The sequence below is a fragment of the Giraffa tippelskirchi genome, chromosome 13, assembly GCF_054371585.1.
Source record: "Giraffa tippelskirchi isolate mGirTip1 chromosome 13, T2T-mGirTip1v1.2.pri, whole genome shotgun sequence".
NCBI lineage: Eukaryota > Metazoa > Chordata > Mammalia > Artiodactyla > Giraffidae > Giraffa > Giraffa tippelskirchi.
This window is the reverse complement of record NC_137287.1, coordinates 78,073,678-78,088,160: the sequence shown is the minus strand read 5'-3', so window position 1 is coordinate 78,088,160 and position 14,483 is coordinate 78,073,678. Positions and strand designations below refer to the sequence as shown.

The 14,483-nt window shown below is 40.5% G+C and overlaps 1 protein-coding gene across 50 annotated transcripts in view; it reads left to right on the top strand.

The window, feature by feature from the left end:
• SVIL (supervillin) overlaps positions 1–14,483 on the top strand; it is a 259,115-nt gene that overhangs the window by 167,855 nt on the left and 76,777 nt on the right. For 45 of the 50 annotated variants that reach the window (XM_081553941.1, XM_081553947.1, XM_081553952.1 and 42 more), the window contains 3 exons: positions 593–650; positions 765–916; positions 3,986–4,661. In XM_081553941.1, the coding sequence (XP_081410067.1) occupies positions 643–650; positions 765–916; positions 3,986–4,661 (836 nt within the window). In that variant the 5' untranslated portion in view covers positions 593–642. Of the gene's footprint in view, positions 1–592; positions 651–764; positions 917–1,485; positions 1,549–3,985; positions 4,662–14,483 lie in introns of those variants that run through there. The other 5 variants (XM_081553973.1, XM_081553974.1, XM_081553971.1 and 2 more) reach the window with 1 other exon arrangement.

The following is a 14,483-nucleotide window of genomic DNA, read 5'->3' as shown; positions in this document are numbered from 1 at the left end:
CATTACGTAATCTTAGAAACCCAAGCAGGAAGGAGGTTGCAAATCTTTACAGGTTCAGTGATGGGTGACACCGGACTGCTGTGAGCTCGTGTGTGGTGTAACCTGCTGGTGGCGTGTGGCGCTCATAGTCCTCTAGTCTCTACTTTTGCAAATGCTTGAGGTTTTGCAGGATGGAAAGTTTAAAATACGGTGTAAAACCTAATAAAACTAAAAACCAGATAGTGAGCTTTCTGCTGACTAGAGAAAAACCTAAAGAGAAACTGGTGAGGCCTCCCCTGGTTCTCCTGGGTGAAATAGAGCTCACTTCTTTTTTCCATCTCTTGTTCTCATAGTGTTACTTCTTAGACCAACCTGTGACATGTACGTGTGAGTGTGTATTTGTGTCTATGTCTGCGTACCTGCCTACTCATTTGGCACCTACCTCCCCTGTTATTATACAGTCTGCAAGAACTGTGTCTGTTTTGTACATCACTGTTGCAAGGGAGCCATAAACAGAGTTCCAAAGAGAGATGTTGTGTGAATGAATGAATAAAATGAATGCATGACAACTAAACACCAGATCGTCTTTTTCTTCTTTTTTGTCTTCTTTTAGTTGCAGAATTAAGAAAGATCTTTGAACCAAAGAGGAAAGAAGTTTTAGAAATGAAAAGGTAAGATGTTCATTGTACCTATTGAAGAAGTAGAAGAGTTTTCTGAGCAGTAACCAGTGTTCCCAGAGAACCGATGCCCCTGACTCACTCTGCCACTATTGGTGTCTCGCACAGAAAAGAAAGAATTGCCCGGCGCTTAGAAGGAATTGAAACCGACACGCAGCCCATCCTCTTGCAGAGCTGCACGGGCTTGGTGACTCATCGCCTGCTGGAGGAGGACACACCCAGATACATGCGTGCCACAGACCCGGCCAGCCCACACATCGGTGAGCTTGTGGCCAGCGGGCCTCTCATCAACCTTTTTAAAAACAAACAAAAAAAAATTTTAAACTTTATTTTTCGCTGTGCTGGGTCTACGTGGCTTCGCGGGTTCTCCCTAATTGTGGTGATCGGGGGCCACTCTAGTTTCGGTGCGCAGGCTTCTCTTTGCAGTGGATTCTGCTGTTGTGGAGCACAGGCTCAAGGCGTGAGGGCTCAGTAGTTGTGGCACATGGGCTGAGTTGCCCCACAGCATGTGGAATCTTAGTCCCTGGACCAGGGATCGAACCCATGTCCCCTGTATTGGCAGGCTGGTTCTCAACCACTGGACCACCAGGAATTCCCTATCATGAGCCTTTTCTACCCAGCACTCCTGGAAAAGGAGATATTGCAACAAGTGAACTGTGCAGATTGTAATGTTTTTTAAGATATGTGTTTGTTAAAACCGGCAGCAACACCCATGTCAGCTCCACCATGCCTCCCAGGTGTGGTCCCCTGGTGTCACAACAAGAGTGGACCCCATTGTTGAGTAATTGATGACCAATCATTTCTCCCCCACCCCAGCCTGGGCCCCACCAGGGACAGGTACTGGCTCTTTCTCTCCATCCCCTCAGGGTCCCAGCTGTCAAGAGATCCTCAGGTTTGTTTGGGAAAGAGCTGAATAAGACAGCCATCTCTTGTATATAATAGGTTATCTCTTATACATAATAAACAGAATGCCCTGATGCCCAGCACAGGGCCAAGCTGCTTGCAGCAGGAAACTTGACGGGCAAAGCTGGACCTCAGATGCTTAGGGGTCTCACTATGTGTTTATGCAACAAATATCCTCTTTAAATTATTTGAATAGGTGTAATTTTAAATGCATTGTATATTTATTTCTTGTTAAATAGCATGTCAAACATGACTTAGTTTTTCTGTGGTTTCTCAGATGTTGGTATGAGCATCAGATATCCCACATGACCTTAGGAGAGGATGGCATATATGGGGCTCTTCCTGTCTGTATCCCATGTTCTGGTGCTCTGTGCTACTGCTTTTAATAGCCAGCGTCTTCTAGTTTCTTCTACAGAGGCAGTTGCTAGTCTCCCTTCATAATGTGATCACTTTGCTTGTCTCTATAGTTCCTGGTTTTCTGTGGCCGGAAAACTAGAGAACTAAGATTTTTTTTTTCTCATTACACACATGAAGAATCAAGAATAGCCAGAGTACCAAACTATATGGCCATAAATAAATCCTAATTTATATAAAATGTATCATATGATCATGTAAGCATCATGTTAGTCAGGAAGAATTATTTAACAAACTTGTCTTGGGAAAAATGGGATGGCAGTGGGGAGAGACAATGTCCCATACTCACTTCCTACTCAACACAAAAATAAGATTCAGTGACTCACATCATTAATTATAAGAGAATAATTAAAAATATGGAACAAAAATGAATATTTAGGTCCAGGTGAATGGAAATAGACTTTCAAAACACAGAAATCGTGGTAGAAATCACCAATGAACAGGTCAATTGATTTGACTACATAATGAACATCAAAGACAATCTTCAACAGACTTCACAAAAAATTAAGTTTGGAAATATGCATGAAAAATATAAAGAACTCATATTCCTATAAAATTGTACATAAATTGATTAAAATGACACTATGAATCAAAAGAACATAAAGCAACAAGCTTGGCCAGATATTCTAGAGGAGAAAAAGATAATAAAATGGCTACTAAATAATTGAAAAATGCATGCATCCTCTTTTTCCTAGTAATCTAGGACAATTTTTAATTTTTTGGAGAAACATGACATCATGACAAACATTTTTAGAAATACGGAACTATTTCTGTGAATCCAAAATAGAGGTGTAAAATGAAGTACAACAGATACAGATAGATAATAAATTATATGATTATTTGATATTCTCATTTATAGTTTTATATATTACAAATATGCTTTCTTTATTTTTTATTGAAATATAGCTGATTTATAGTGTTGAGGTAATTTCTGCTCTACCGCAAAGTGATTCAGTTATACATATGTACACATTCTTTTTCATATTTTCAAAAGTGATTTTTTTTAATTAGTGTTTGTGATAGAACATAAATTTCAGGTTTCATTGTAAATTGATGCAAACTTTATAGAAATTAATTTGACAATCTAGCAAGTATCTTAAAATGAGGTACCTACTGATAAAGCAATTCTGCTTTTATGCAACTATCTTTTGTAATTTTAATCAAAAAATAAGATGGATTGAAAGTTAGAATCAACTTAAATGCCTAGAGATATGAGACTGCTTAAATTGATTCTAGAATGCCTATTAGATAGAATATTATAAAGCCTTAAAAAATGATATCTTCAAAATAAGGTTTGCAAGCAGGGAAATGTTTTATGTAGAACATTAAGTTTTAAAAAATGAGTTATATAGAAATCACTAAGACTAGAAAGAGTATATAGAAAAGTTTAGCAAATTATGCATTTATTTATTACTGATGATTATAGATTAGTGATTATTGGTGACTTGGGGGCTAACTGTCCTGTGTTTTCATTGTAGACCTTTTCTACATCACACATGCATAGTATAATTGGAAAAAGCCACTTCTGTTAACAAAGAACACCACCACTACCTGGGAGGTATTGACATGGCCCATTATTATTATTGTTACTATCAGATCCTGAGAAGCCACGATCTGTCACTTGTCAAATTACAGCAGTTCGAATATCTATTATCCTTTCTAGAGGACTCTGAACACATCCTCTGGCCTCACACATTAAACATTAAACTCAAAAGCAGAAAAGTACATGAATAAGGGGAAATGACACTGAGCACCAGTGAAGGTCCAAGACTGAGCTTTAAGCCAAGGCCAGGCCTCACATGGCTTGTGCAGCGCACAGAGCATCTCAGCCCTTAATGTATTTCCCTGCAGACCTCAGACTTCTTCAGCCTCTCAGGTGAATCATTGTAGGCAACTTCAAGGAGGTGAGAAATTTGTTCTTCACAGCCTGGCTGCTCAGTGTGTTGTGTATAGAACAAAGTAGAATAAATGCATGTCTTTGATTGAAATCTGTGTATATGATCTTCTTGTAGGTCGATCAAATGAAGAAGAAGAAACTTCAGATTCTTCACTAGAAAAGCAGACTCGATCCAAACAGTGCACAGAAACCTCAGGCATCCATGCTGACTCCCCCTACAGCTCAGGCATCATGGACACCCAGAGCCTTGAGTCCAAAGCCGAAAGAATTGCTAGGTACAAAGCAGAGAGAAGACGGCAGCTGGCAGAAAAGTATGGGCTCACCCTGGATCCAGAAGCGGACTCTGAAACTCCATCTCGATACAGCAGGTCCAGAAAGGACCCCGAGGCTGCGGAGAAAAGAGGGGGAAGAAGCGAGCGACCGGCTGAGTCCAGCAGAGACTCTGGCTCATCCTACTCCAGGACTGAGCTCTCGGGGCTCAGGACCTGTGTGGCTGAGTCCAAGGACTATGGCCTGCACCGGAGCGACGGTGTTTCCGAGACAGAGGTGCTGCTCAACGCAGAAAACCAAAGACGTGGTCAAGATCCCAGTGCCACCGGGCTGGCCCGAGACCTGCCCCCTGCAGGGGAGGTATCCTCCTCCTTCTCGTTCTCCGGGCGAGACTCTGCCCTCGGTGAAGTGCCAAGGTCCCCAAAGCCAGTGCACAGCCTGCCTAGTCCATCACCTGGGCAGCCGGCCTCCCCAAGCCATTCCACCAGTGACCTGCCACTTCCTGCGGAGGCTCGAGCCAGGTAAGTGTTGACCCACCGTCACCTACATCCCCTCTGCTGCTTCTGTGTCTGAAATCTGGGGTCCTCAGCGCTCTGCAAAGTTCTGGGCTAACTACAAAAATAATGATATTGATGATTTTTTTTTTTTCGTTTTCACAATGTCAACACAGGTTCTACCAAAGCAGGAAGCTTCCCAGTCTTAAATTTATCAATTTAGTTCTTGGTATGTTCTTTTTTAAAAGAATAAACTGAACAGGTGTCATGGCAACACATTTTCAAGATCTTTCTTCTATTTCTCACCTTTAACAAGTGTCTTTTCCTTCGTTTTCCTGTGATCATACCCAAGACTTTGGAGCCATTGTTTCTGTTGCTGTCATTTAAAATCACAAAGCAGAAGGACACCACTAACCAATTTCCACTGGGTCTCAGTTTAGGTTATGAAGTATGCCCAGTATACACCAAATATTACTATAACACATGTTATACAAATATATCAGCATGCTAAGGATACTGCTGTGTATCAAAGCACCTCACTGAAAAGATTCACTAGTAGGGGAAATTGCTGTGTCACAGAGTCAATGTATGGAAAATCAGAGAATGGATAAAATCAGAAAGTCAGATGCCCGAAGAGGACATATGTTTCTTTCTCAATTTAAGTATCTAAGTTTAAATTTGAGTTCAGTTTAGATATTTAAATCTAAACAGTGTGCTGAACAACTAGAATGCAATTTACATAAATCTCCTACTCCATGGTTTAAGCTAATTGTCTAGGCAGACTGCTAAATGTATTTTTTCAGTTCAAATAAACATTAGCTTTGCAGGTGAATTGAGGGGGATAAGAACCTGAGATCAGGCAAATTTATTCTAGAAAAAAGAAAAACAAACATGATGGAAAATACTGCTGTTTATTCCACATTGGGACAAAGTAAATGTGGCCATCTTCACGTGGCAGTTTTACATCTAAAACAGACTATTTCAGTTATTGAAGTGTATTGACTCCGAGACCAGCTGCTACTGGCTTGACCATCTACACTAGAATATTTAGAGATATTACCTTCTAAGAGAATTCAATAGCATGGATCCTGATTGTATTTTGAGGACCTTTGTTCATCCTTCAGACTTAACTGCTCAAAATTTAGGGACTTATTGCCTCGTATTTTGAAACATATGTTATAGTCATATTCTTTTGTTTTGGGAAATTTGCATTGTGTAGTAAAAACAGTGTTCTTGGGTAAGTTATACTCTATCAAAGCAAACTCTTGGTGAGCTATGTGAGCAGGACAAAGGAACTTAACATCACAAATTAGAAAGTTCGAATTGTGTGGGTTACATGGTTTAAAAAATAACAAGGAATCCAATTTTTGATTGCCATATCATGAAAACTGTTTATCATCATGGTGTCTGGGTTAACCGTCTACATCACATATCATCAGTTCTCAACAAGATTTTTGAAGCAGTTACAATAATAAAAACTGTGCAGAGTATTCCAGGTAAAATGATGGATACGTAATAGTTCTGTGTGAGTTAAAATCTCAATATTCAAAAATATATATCACTTAAAATCTTTAGAACCCACTTCTAGGTTTTGTTGTTTTTTTAAAATTTTTGGCTGTGCCAGGTCTTCATTGATGTGTGTGGGATTTCTCTAGTTGCAGAGAGTGGGGGCTACTCTTTAGCTCAGTCTTCTCAGCGCAAAGCACAGGCTGTAGGGCGTGCGGGCTCAGTAGATGTGGTGCACAGGCTCCAGACCCCACAGTACATGGAATCTTCCTGGGCCAGGGATCAAACCTATGTCCCCCTGTAAAGGCAGGCGAGTCTTAACTACTGGACCACCAGGGCAGTCCCCTCCTGGTTGTTTGACGAGGCATGTTACCTGGGAGTGTTCATACACCTAGCCTCTGCTTGACAGTACCTTTCTTTCACAGAAGAAAGGCTTAAAAGAATGAAGAAATAGTAAAGGAGTTTGCAAGGAAGCAAATGCCCTATTTTTTGAAGCCACTCAAGACATACAAATTTGCAGGCCAAGAAACACAAATCATTTCATATAGAGAAGGAAAAGACCAGAGATGTGTTTACATTAAAAAGCAAGGAAAGTAATGTGTGACAGATATGATGTTAAAATAGCATTGGGATTTAGTCTGCAGTGACTCCATTTGTTCAGCTTTTAAAGATGGATTTAAGTGGATTAACATTCTGCTGGTAGCCCTTTCTCTAGAGCCAGGAAATTCAGGTGTCAGGGAGTCATTGTCTGACTTCCGTTTGGGGAGAAGAGAGACAAAAAATACTTTGTGAACTAAAACAACAAAGAACTCTTGGTGACCCAGTAACTGTAAGTGAAAATAAGATGGTATCTGACCTGGAAATATGTGACAGAGAAGTTTAGAAGATTAAGAAATGACCAGAAAAATATCTACAAATGGCAAAACAATTGAATAGCATACTGCATTTGTCCTATCGCTGAAATGGAGTCTTTTTCTCACTGTTAGGCTTTACTCTTTCATCCCTGTAAATCTCTGAATTAGGCGGTTTTGGAATGATTTATCTCTGAATTGTCACGCCTGTTCCATCATTTCATTTTGTGCTCACTAGGAAGAGGCTGTTGTTTGTTTCATTAATTAAAAAGGAATACATCACTCATGAAAATAACATCCAAAGACTTCAAACAGTGTCCTAAAAATTCAAATGTGAGCCAGATATTGAATACATAGTTTTTTATATGTTCTCATATATGCTAATGCAAATATATGTACAAACAGAATAATCATTAGTTCTTATACTTGTACTATACTGTTTTTAAGCATTATAAGGTCAGTAACAGTTTTTAGGGCAATATTTAGCTCAGTGATAAGTTTATTTTAATAGCTCAGTTGGTAAAGAATCCACCTGCAATGCAGGAGACTCTGGTTCAATTCCTGGGTCAGAAAGATCCCCTGGAGAAGGAATAGGCTACCCACTCCAGTATTCTTGGGGGCTTCCTTTGTGGCTCAGCTGGTAAAGAATCTGCCTGTAATGCAGGGGACCTGGGTTCTATCCCTGGGTTGAAAAGATCTCCCGGAGAAGGGAAAGGCTACCCACTCTGGTATTCTGGCCTAGAGAATTCCATGAACTGTATAGTCCATGGGGTCGCAAGGAGTCAGACAGGACTGAGTGACTTTCGCTTTCACAATGATTCATTTATATGATGGAGAAGATATGTATGTATGTGTATGTATGTGTATGTATGATGGTAACAGAGTCTTTAGTTCAGAAATCCTGTTGTCCAGGAATTCAGATGAAAATATTGTTCTGTAGCAAACTAAGAACATGCATAGTAGCAGAGCAGATACACTATATTTTTACATATTTATCTCCATATATGCTATCGTGGTAATAGAGAATAAATCACAACCACCATTCCCTTGTCCTACCAAATCCTGTAAATTTGGAATTTCAGGAATTGTGTTTTCCAAATAGATGGTGTAACTGAAATGAACCATTCTTTGTTAACATGGCCACTATGAATTTTAGAATAAAATTCCAAGGGATTGGGAGCCTCTGTATTATTCAAAATTTTTAAGTCTGAGCTCCATTAGAAATCTTAAATCCAAAGCTCTTGTCAATTTGCTATTTGGTGCATCTCTTAATGTCACCAACAATAAAGTGCACCATCTGGGTTAATTTTGTGAGTGCAGAAACCCCGCCCCAAGTCCCACACCTGCCCTTCTCCTGAGCATGTGTATTTCCCTACAAGAACTAGAGAGAAGAGAAGCACACCTAATTTTCTAATGGTGATCCGCTCTAGAGAACCCTTGGTATTTTATTATTATTATTACTCTCCTGGGATCCCCATCACTCCTTTTCCCACTTAGCGAACTATCATTCATGGCCATAAAAATGATGGTGGCAGTTTCATGCAGCGCTGGCGCTGACCTTTGATTGGGGGTGGCTGCCATTGGTGAATGATGGTTTGGATGGGGCTTCCTCAGAGCTGTGCACTGGCTGCTCAGTAGGCCAGGGCCCCCTCCAGGATGAACCATTTCTGCAACACTGTGACATGCAGACTCTGGCCGTCCAGGAAGGAAGCGGGATTATGATGCAGCCTACCCTTTCTTTTTTCCTTTTTCTGTTTTAATTCAAAACTGTTTTGTTTTGGGAATTCCCTGATGGTTCAATGGTTAGGATTCTGTTCTTTCTCTGCCAGGAGCCGGGGTTCAATCCCTGGTCAGGAAACTAAGAGCCTACAAGCCGTGTGCTGCAGGCAAAATAAATAAACAAAAAGTTTGGTTTTGTTTTAAATTTTATTGAAGTATAGTTCATTTCTGCTGTACACTAAAGTCTTTTTCATGTTCTTGTCCATTATGGTTTATCAAGAATATTGAATAGTTCTCTATGCTATACTGTAGGACCTTGTTGTTTATCCATTCTATATATAATCACCTGCATCTGCTAATCCCAAACTCCCAATCCATCTCTCCCCCACCTTTCCCCCTGGACAACCACAAGTGTGTTCTCTATGTCTGTGAGTCTCTTCCTGTTTCATAGATATGTTTATCTGTGTCATATTTTAGATTCCACATATAAGTGGTGCCTTATGGTATTTGTCTTTATGATGTACTTCACTTGGTATTATAATCTCTCTAGGTCCATCCATGTTGCTGCAAATGGCGATATTTCATTCTTTTTTATGGTTGAGGAATATTCCATTGTGTATGTACACATCACATCTTCTTTATCCATCATCTGTTGATGGACACTTAGGCTGTTTCCATGTCTTGACTATAGTGAATAGTGCTGCTATGAACATTAGGGTGCACATAGCTTCTCAAGTTAAGAGTTTTTATGCTTTACTTCCAATCGTTTGCGCATCTCCCAGTGAGAGGTTTGCATCTAGAAACTGTTTCCAGAGCCTGGAGCTCATTGTTTTAGTTAATTGGAGAGATGCTGAGTGAGACAGCTGCCTCTTGACCACTGGCATTCCTGCGTCAGCTTCTGTCTCTGCCACAGCAGGAAGTTTCCTAACACAGTGTCTACATTGGGGCAGAATGTCGTGGGAACAGAGATCTCTGAGAATCTACTCTCTAAAGAGACCGCTGGGTACTTCTCACGTGTCTGCATTTGTATTGGCATAGGATTGCTTTCACCTTTCAGTTCCTGTCTCCCCAGACATCACTCTTGTCTTGTTCTTCTAGCTTTGGGCAGTTTTTTACAGTTAACTCATTGCCATTATTTTTTTTCATTTTATTCTATTTTCACTGTCAAGTGTCCATTTCTATTCACTGAACAAAATAAGATGATGTTACCCAAACTACTAGCTGGTATGTCCTAAAAATTCAAATGTCTGATAGATTTTAAAATACAATATTTTGCCTGTGTGCTTGTGGCTTTGCACATTCATACACCCATGTGAATGTGTAAAGCAATCATTAGCAGTTTTTCCAAACAAGCAACTTTCAGCAAATAAACTGTTAATTTGAATGAGATGCTGGTGTTAATAGCTATTCTTCTTAAGCTGAATCATCTTTTATAATTAGGAGCTGTTATATAATTAGAGCTAGACACCCACAGGGTGAAACCAATTTTACTGTGCTGGATTTGACTTCATTTTGGTGCCAGGAATCACTTTTTCGTCCATTAACTCGGGTTATGAAGAGTCAAAGCATGTCATTTTATTAGATACTTAGGGATGCAAACCCAGAGCAACTCCTTTCCATGATAACTTAGGGTGAGTTCTTATTTCCTGGTGATATAATTCTCCAGTTGCCATATCATAAAAAAAAAGTTCTCTTATACTCAAGGTCACTATCTCTTTCACAGGTAACCCTATAGCCCTCTCCTAGGGAGGTAGCCACTGCCCAATAGAGAGCTGGCTCACCCCAGGACCCCACAGAATAGACACTGTGTTAAAGAATGTTAAATTCTTAAAACCAGAAATAACCTGGGAGATTATTTAGTTTAAAACTCTATTTTATACATGAAAAGTCCTGAAGATGAAAGACTTTAAGTAACTAGATTAGGACCATATAGCTGAGTCCATGATCCAATAGGTCATTCAAGGTCTCTGAATCCATCAGAGTTCTTTCCATGACACGTTGCTCTTGTTATTAATGTCAGTTCTATTTTCCATCATAGTAGAAAAAAGAGGTAGCTGTTTTTGCCCTTTGAAGGCTAGAAACTTTAGGATATAAGATTGGGGATATTATAGAAAACGTTTATGTGGATTTACATAAGGTATTTAAAAACCGCATCCCCATAAACAAAATGAAAACTTGTAGTCAGGGTGGGGGGAAACTCAAACTCTGTAGGCCATCCACCCAAACCTCAGAGGTCTTGATTTATGGGTTAATTTCAGCTCTGAAGTAGTTTAGCTATTCATTCAAGAAAGCTACCTTGTGCCAGGCACTGTGCTTCTGGGTGGGCGTGTCGTTTTTTTTTTTTTTTTTTTTTAAGTGTGTGAGTTAACCATAACACAGTCGGGTAAATAAGATTATAAAGCCCAAGGTTGGGTGCCATGGGGATACCAAGATAAGTTGTTCATCCTTCCTCCTTGGAGAAGTGGTCGTAGTTGAACTAAGTCCTTAAGGATGTGGTAAGTTTGCTGGACATGGAGAGGTGGCTGCTGCAGGTGACCTAGAAGGAAGGGGATGGAATGAGTTGAGGTAGTCAGGTGGGGACCAACCATGGGGCAACTTATGACAAGGAATTTGGCCTTCTGGTGGACAGTACAATGGGAAGTGCCCAAAGGATTTGAAAGCAAGGATGCTTGGTTATGTACTTTAGAAAGAATACTCTGGAGGAGTGTGGGGGATTTGGCTGAAGGAGAATTGATTCCAGCCAGGGAGGCCACTAAAGAGGTGGTTGCAGTTATCTACACATGAGGTGATGAAGTCTCTGGTTCCACATTGGCCTTGGTTCTTAACTTGGTCCTGTTTGGCATTTCATTAGGTGATCTGGGAGATGCCAATTTCTGGAGGAGGGATTGTAAATAAATTTGATGATAGAAAAAAAAAGAGAAAAGGGAGAGGGAAGGATTGAGAGAGAAGAGATTAGAGGGGGCGAGGGAGAGAGAGAAAGAAGGAAGAGACTGCAGGAGCATGGAGGCAAGAGAGCACCTGTGCCTGGAATGATGGTAGGAAACAAACAAGATGAAATTTAAGAAAGAAAGTCCTGTGTTTAGAAGGGGGAAAAAAAATCAGTGTACAAATTCAGGATTGGAGACACTTGATTTAATAGTATAGTTCGTGTGAAACAGACCTAGGAGTTTTCGTTGACAATAAGTTCTTTATGTGACTGCCAAGATGGCTAGTCCAATCTTGGAGGACATTAATAAATGTGAATTGTCAATAACACAGGTAGCACTAGTCTGCTTGTGTTCTCCAGTGGTCAGGTCACATAAGAGGATCTTATTCTCACTGAGCTGTTGACCAATGAGAATTCTTTCAGAGAGTCCACCTTCACATCTGCCCTTTCCAAGTTTGTATAACCTTCTCACTGTCTTAATAGAAACCAGAGTCATTTTTGGAGTCTCTTACACATTCTGTGCTGCTGGACTCCGAAACCAGTCTGTTCTTATCAGATTGTCCTTTTCCCAATATGGTTATAAAGCTGAAACTTGATTTGCCACAGGAATCCCTAAGTTTATCTGTTTGACTTCTGGTTGATGATGTTTCTGCCAAAAGGCGGGAAGGGGAGAAAGACCTCATGTACCAAATGAGGTGTCTCACAAATGCAGCTTCCCCTGTGCTTCATGTCTCAGGAAGAGGGACATCTAGATGCCCAGTATCCTACAACAAAGCTGACACACCCAGATAAGGATGTTAGCAGTTTTGTCAGGATTTTCCCAAATACGGCACCATGAATCTGGTATTAAGCCAATCCATAAGATTAGTAAGGATGATCTCAGTGATAGCATTACTTTTGTAGAAGTCTTGCAAGAAGGATAGGTACCTCATCTCAGTCATTTTCCCATCGCCTTCCCAGCATCTAACACATACCAAGGGCCTCCATGAGTTATTTCTGAGTGAATGTTCTGCTGTTTTCCATGTCTTCATAAAGTGTCAAGAAATGATAGCAGTGCTGCTTGAAGTAGCCAATCGGCAAACTCTGTATCAGCCCCAACGTATAAAGGACTTGTGAGGAATGTAGGCCATGGGTCATTTCCTTCCTCAAGAAAGTTGTGATGGGAAGAAGGGATCACTGAACTACTACACAGCAGGCTCAGAGACCATCATTTACATTCTGGTCCAAGCCTTTTATCTCACTGTGGACCAGTGACCCCAATCAGCAGAGTATGCTTGGAGCAGCCCTTGTTTATACTTCAGCACTCTTTCCACTTTGTCTGGGCTTGGAATCCTTGTACATGGTCTTGAGTCCATGTGCTTGTAAATACCGTTCAGCTGTGAGTGGGGATTGTGAAACATGAACCGTAAAGTCGCTGGCTGCTCTGGGGGCCTTGCAAACTCAGTCTGAAGCCCCGAAAGGCTGATTCTAGGCTGGTCCCATAACCAAGGCAGTCGAGTTCCTGCCTTACTTTGTTTGGTTACTTATTAGAAGTCAAGTAGGAGACACAGAAACCCATATCCTTCTGGAAAGGGGAAGCTTGATCCCCTTGGAAGATCCCTCCAGTCCTTTCCTCAGACTCAGCCGTTCCCTCTGACCCTCAGGTCCATCTGCACATACCTTTCACTCTTTTTCAGCCAACCTTGCAGCATTTAGGCCTTCAGCGCTGAGATTAGCCCTGAGAGAAACTGGGAGAAAGTGGTTATCTCACATGTTTATCTTGCTTCTGCCCCCAAAAGACTCTGTTTCTACCTTTTGATTACTCAGGAAGTCTTTACTCCATGATCCAACAGTGAGGCTTTTTTAAAAAACTTATTGAAGTAGAGTTGATTTGTAATGTTGTGTTAATTTCTGCTGTATAACAGTGATTCAGTGATACACACACACACACACACATATATATATATATACATTCTTCTTCATATTCTCTTTCATTATGGTTTATCTCAGGATATTGAATATAGTTCCCTGTGCTGTATAGTAGGACCTGGTTGTTTATCCACTCTCTATATATAATAGTTTGCTTTTGCTGATGCCAAACTCCCGATCCTTCCCTCCCCCACATCTCTGTTGGCAACTGCAAGTCTATTCTCTGTCCCAGCGATGATATATGTTTAAATTGAGGTATAATTTACATCAAGATGCACATAGTGTTTTAAGGGCGCAGGCCAGTGAGTTTGGGGAAATGTATAACCATTCCCCCTGTCAAGAGACAAAAGGTTTTCATCACTGCTGTATCTCTGGCCACCAACGTTGATTCTTTGCAAGGGCCTCACTTAGCTCTCATAGGCTGGTAGTATCATCTGTTGAACTCATTATGTTCATATGAAACTAATCCTTCCCACTGTTAATTTTTTAACCAAGCCTTAATTATTAAAAATGGTTAAGCATAATGTTAAGGGACATAAAACAGCATTATCCATGCAAGATTTAAAAAATACGAAAGAACCCAGGGTTTCATTGCCACTATCCAGATGTGATCTCTTTATTTTTTTCATGTTTTAAAATGCTCACCTACTGTTATTACACCTTAAAAAAACAGTACCTGCTGGGCCCCGGAAATACATTTTGTACTTTCATGAAATTATGTATCTTTTCATCTGAGTCTGGGCCTCTCTTGGGCACCCTGCAGGGTTCCACGGTGGGAAACTTGGTCCCTAACTTCCACTATGTTCCACACTTTCGGGTACCCATGAATTTGCCAGATCAGTGCTGCACATTTTTTTTTCCGGTTGTGTCAGGTCTTAGTTATGGCACTTGGTATGTTCATTGCCTCATTCAGAATCTTTCTTTGCAGCACAGGGACTC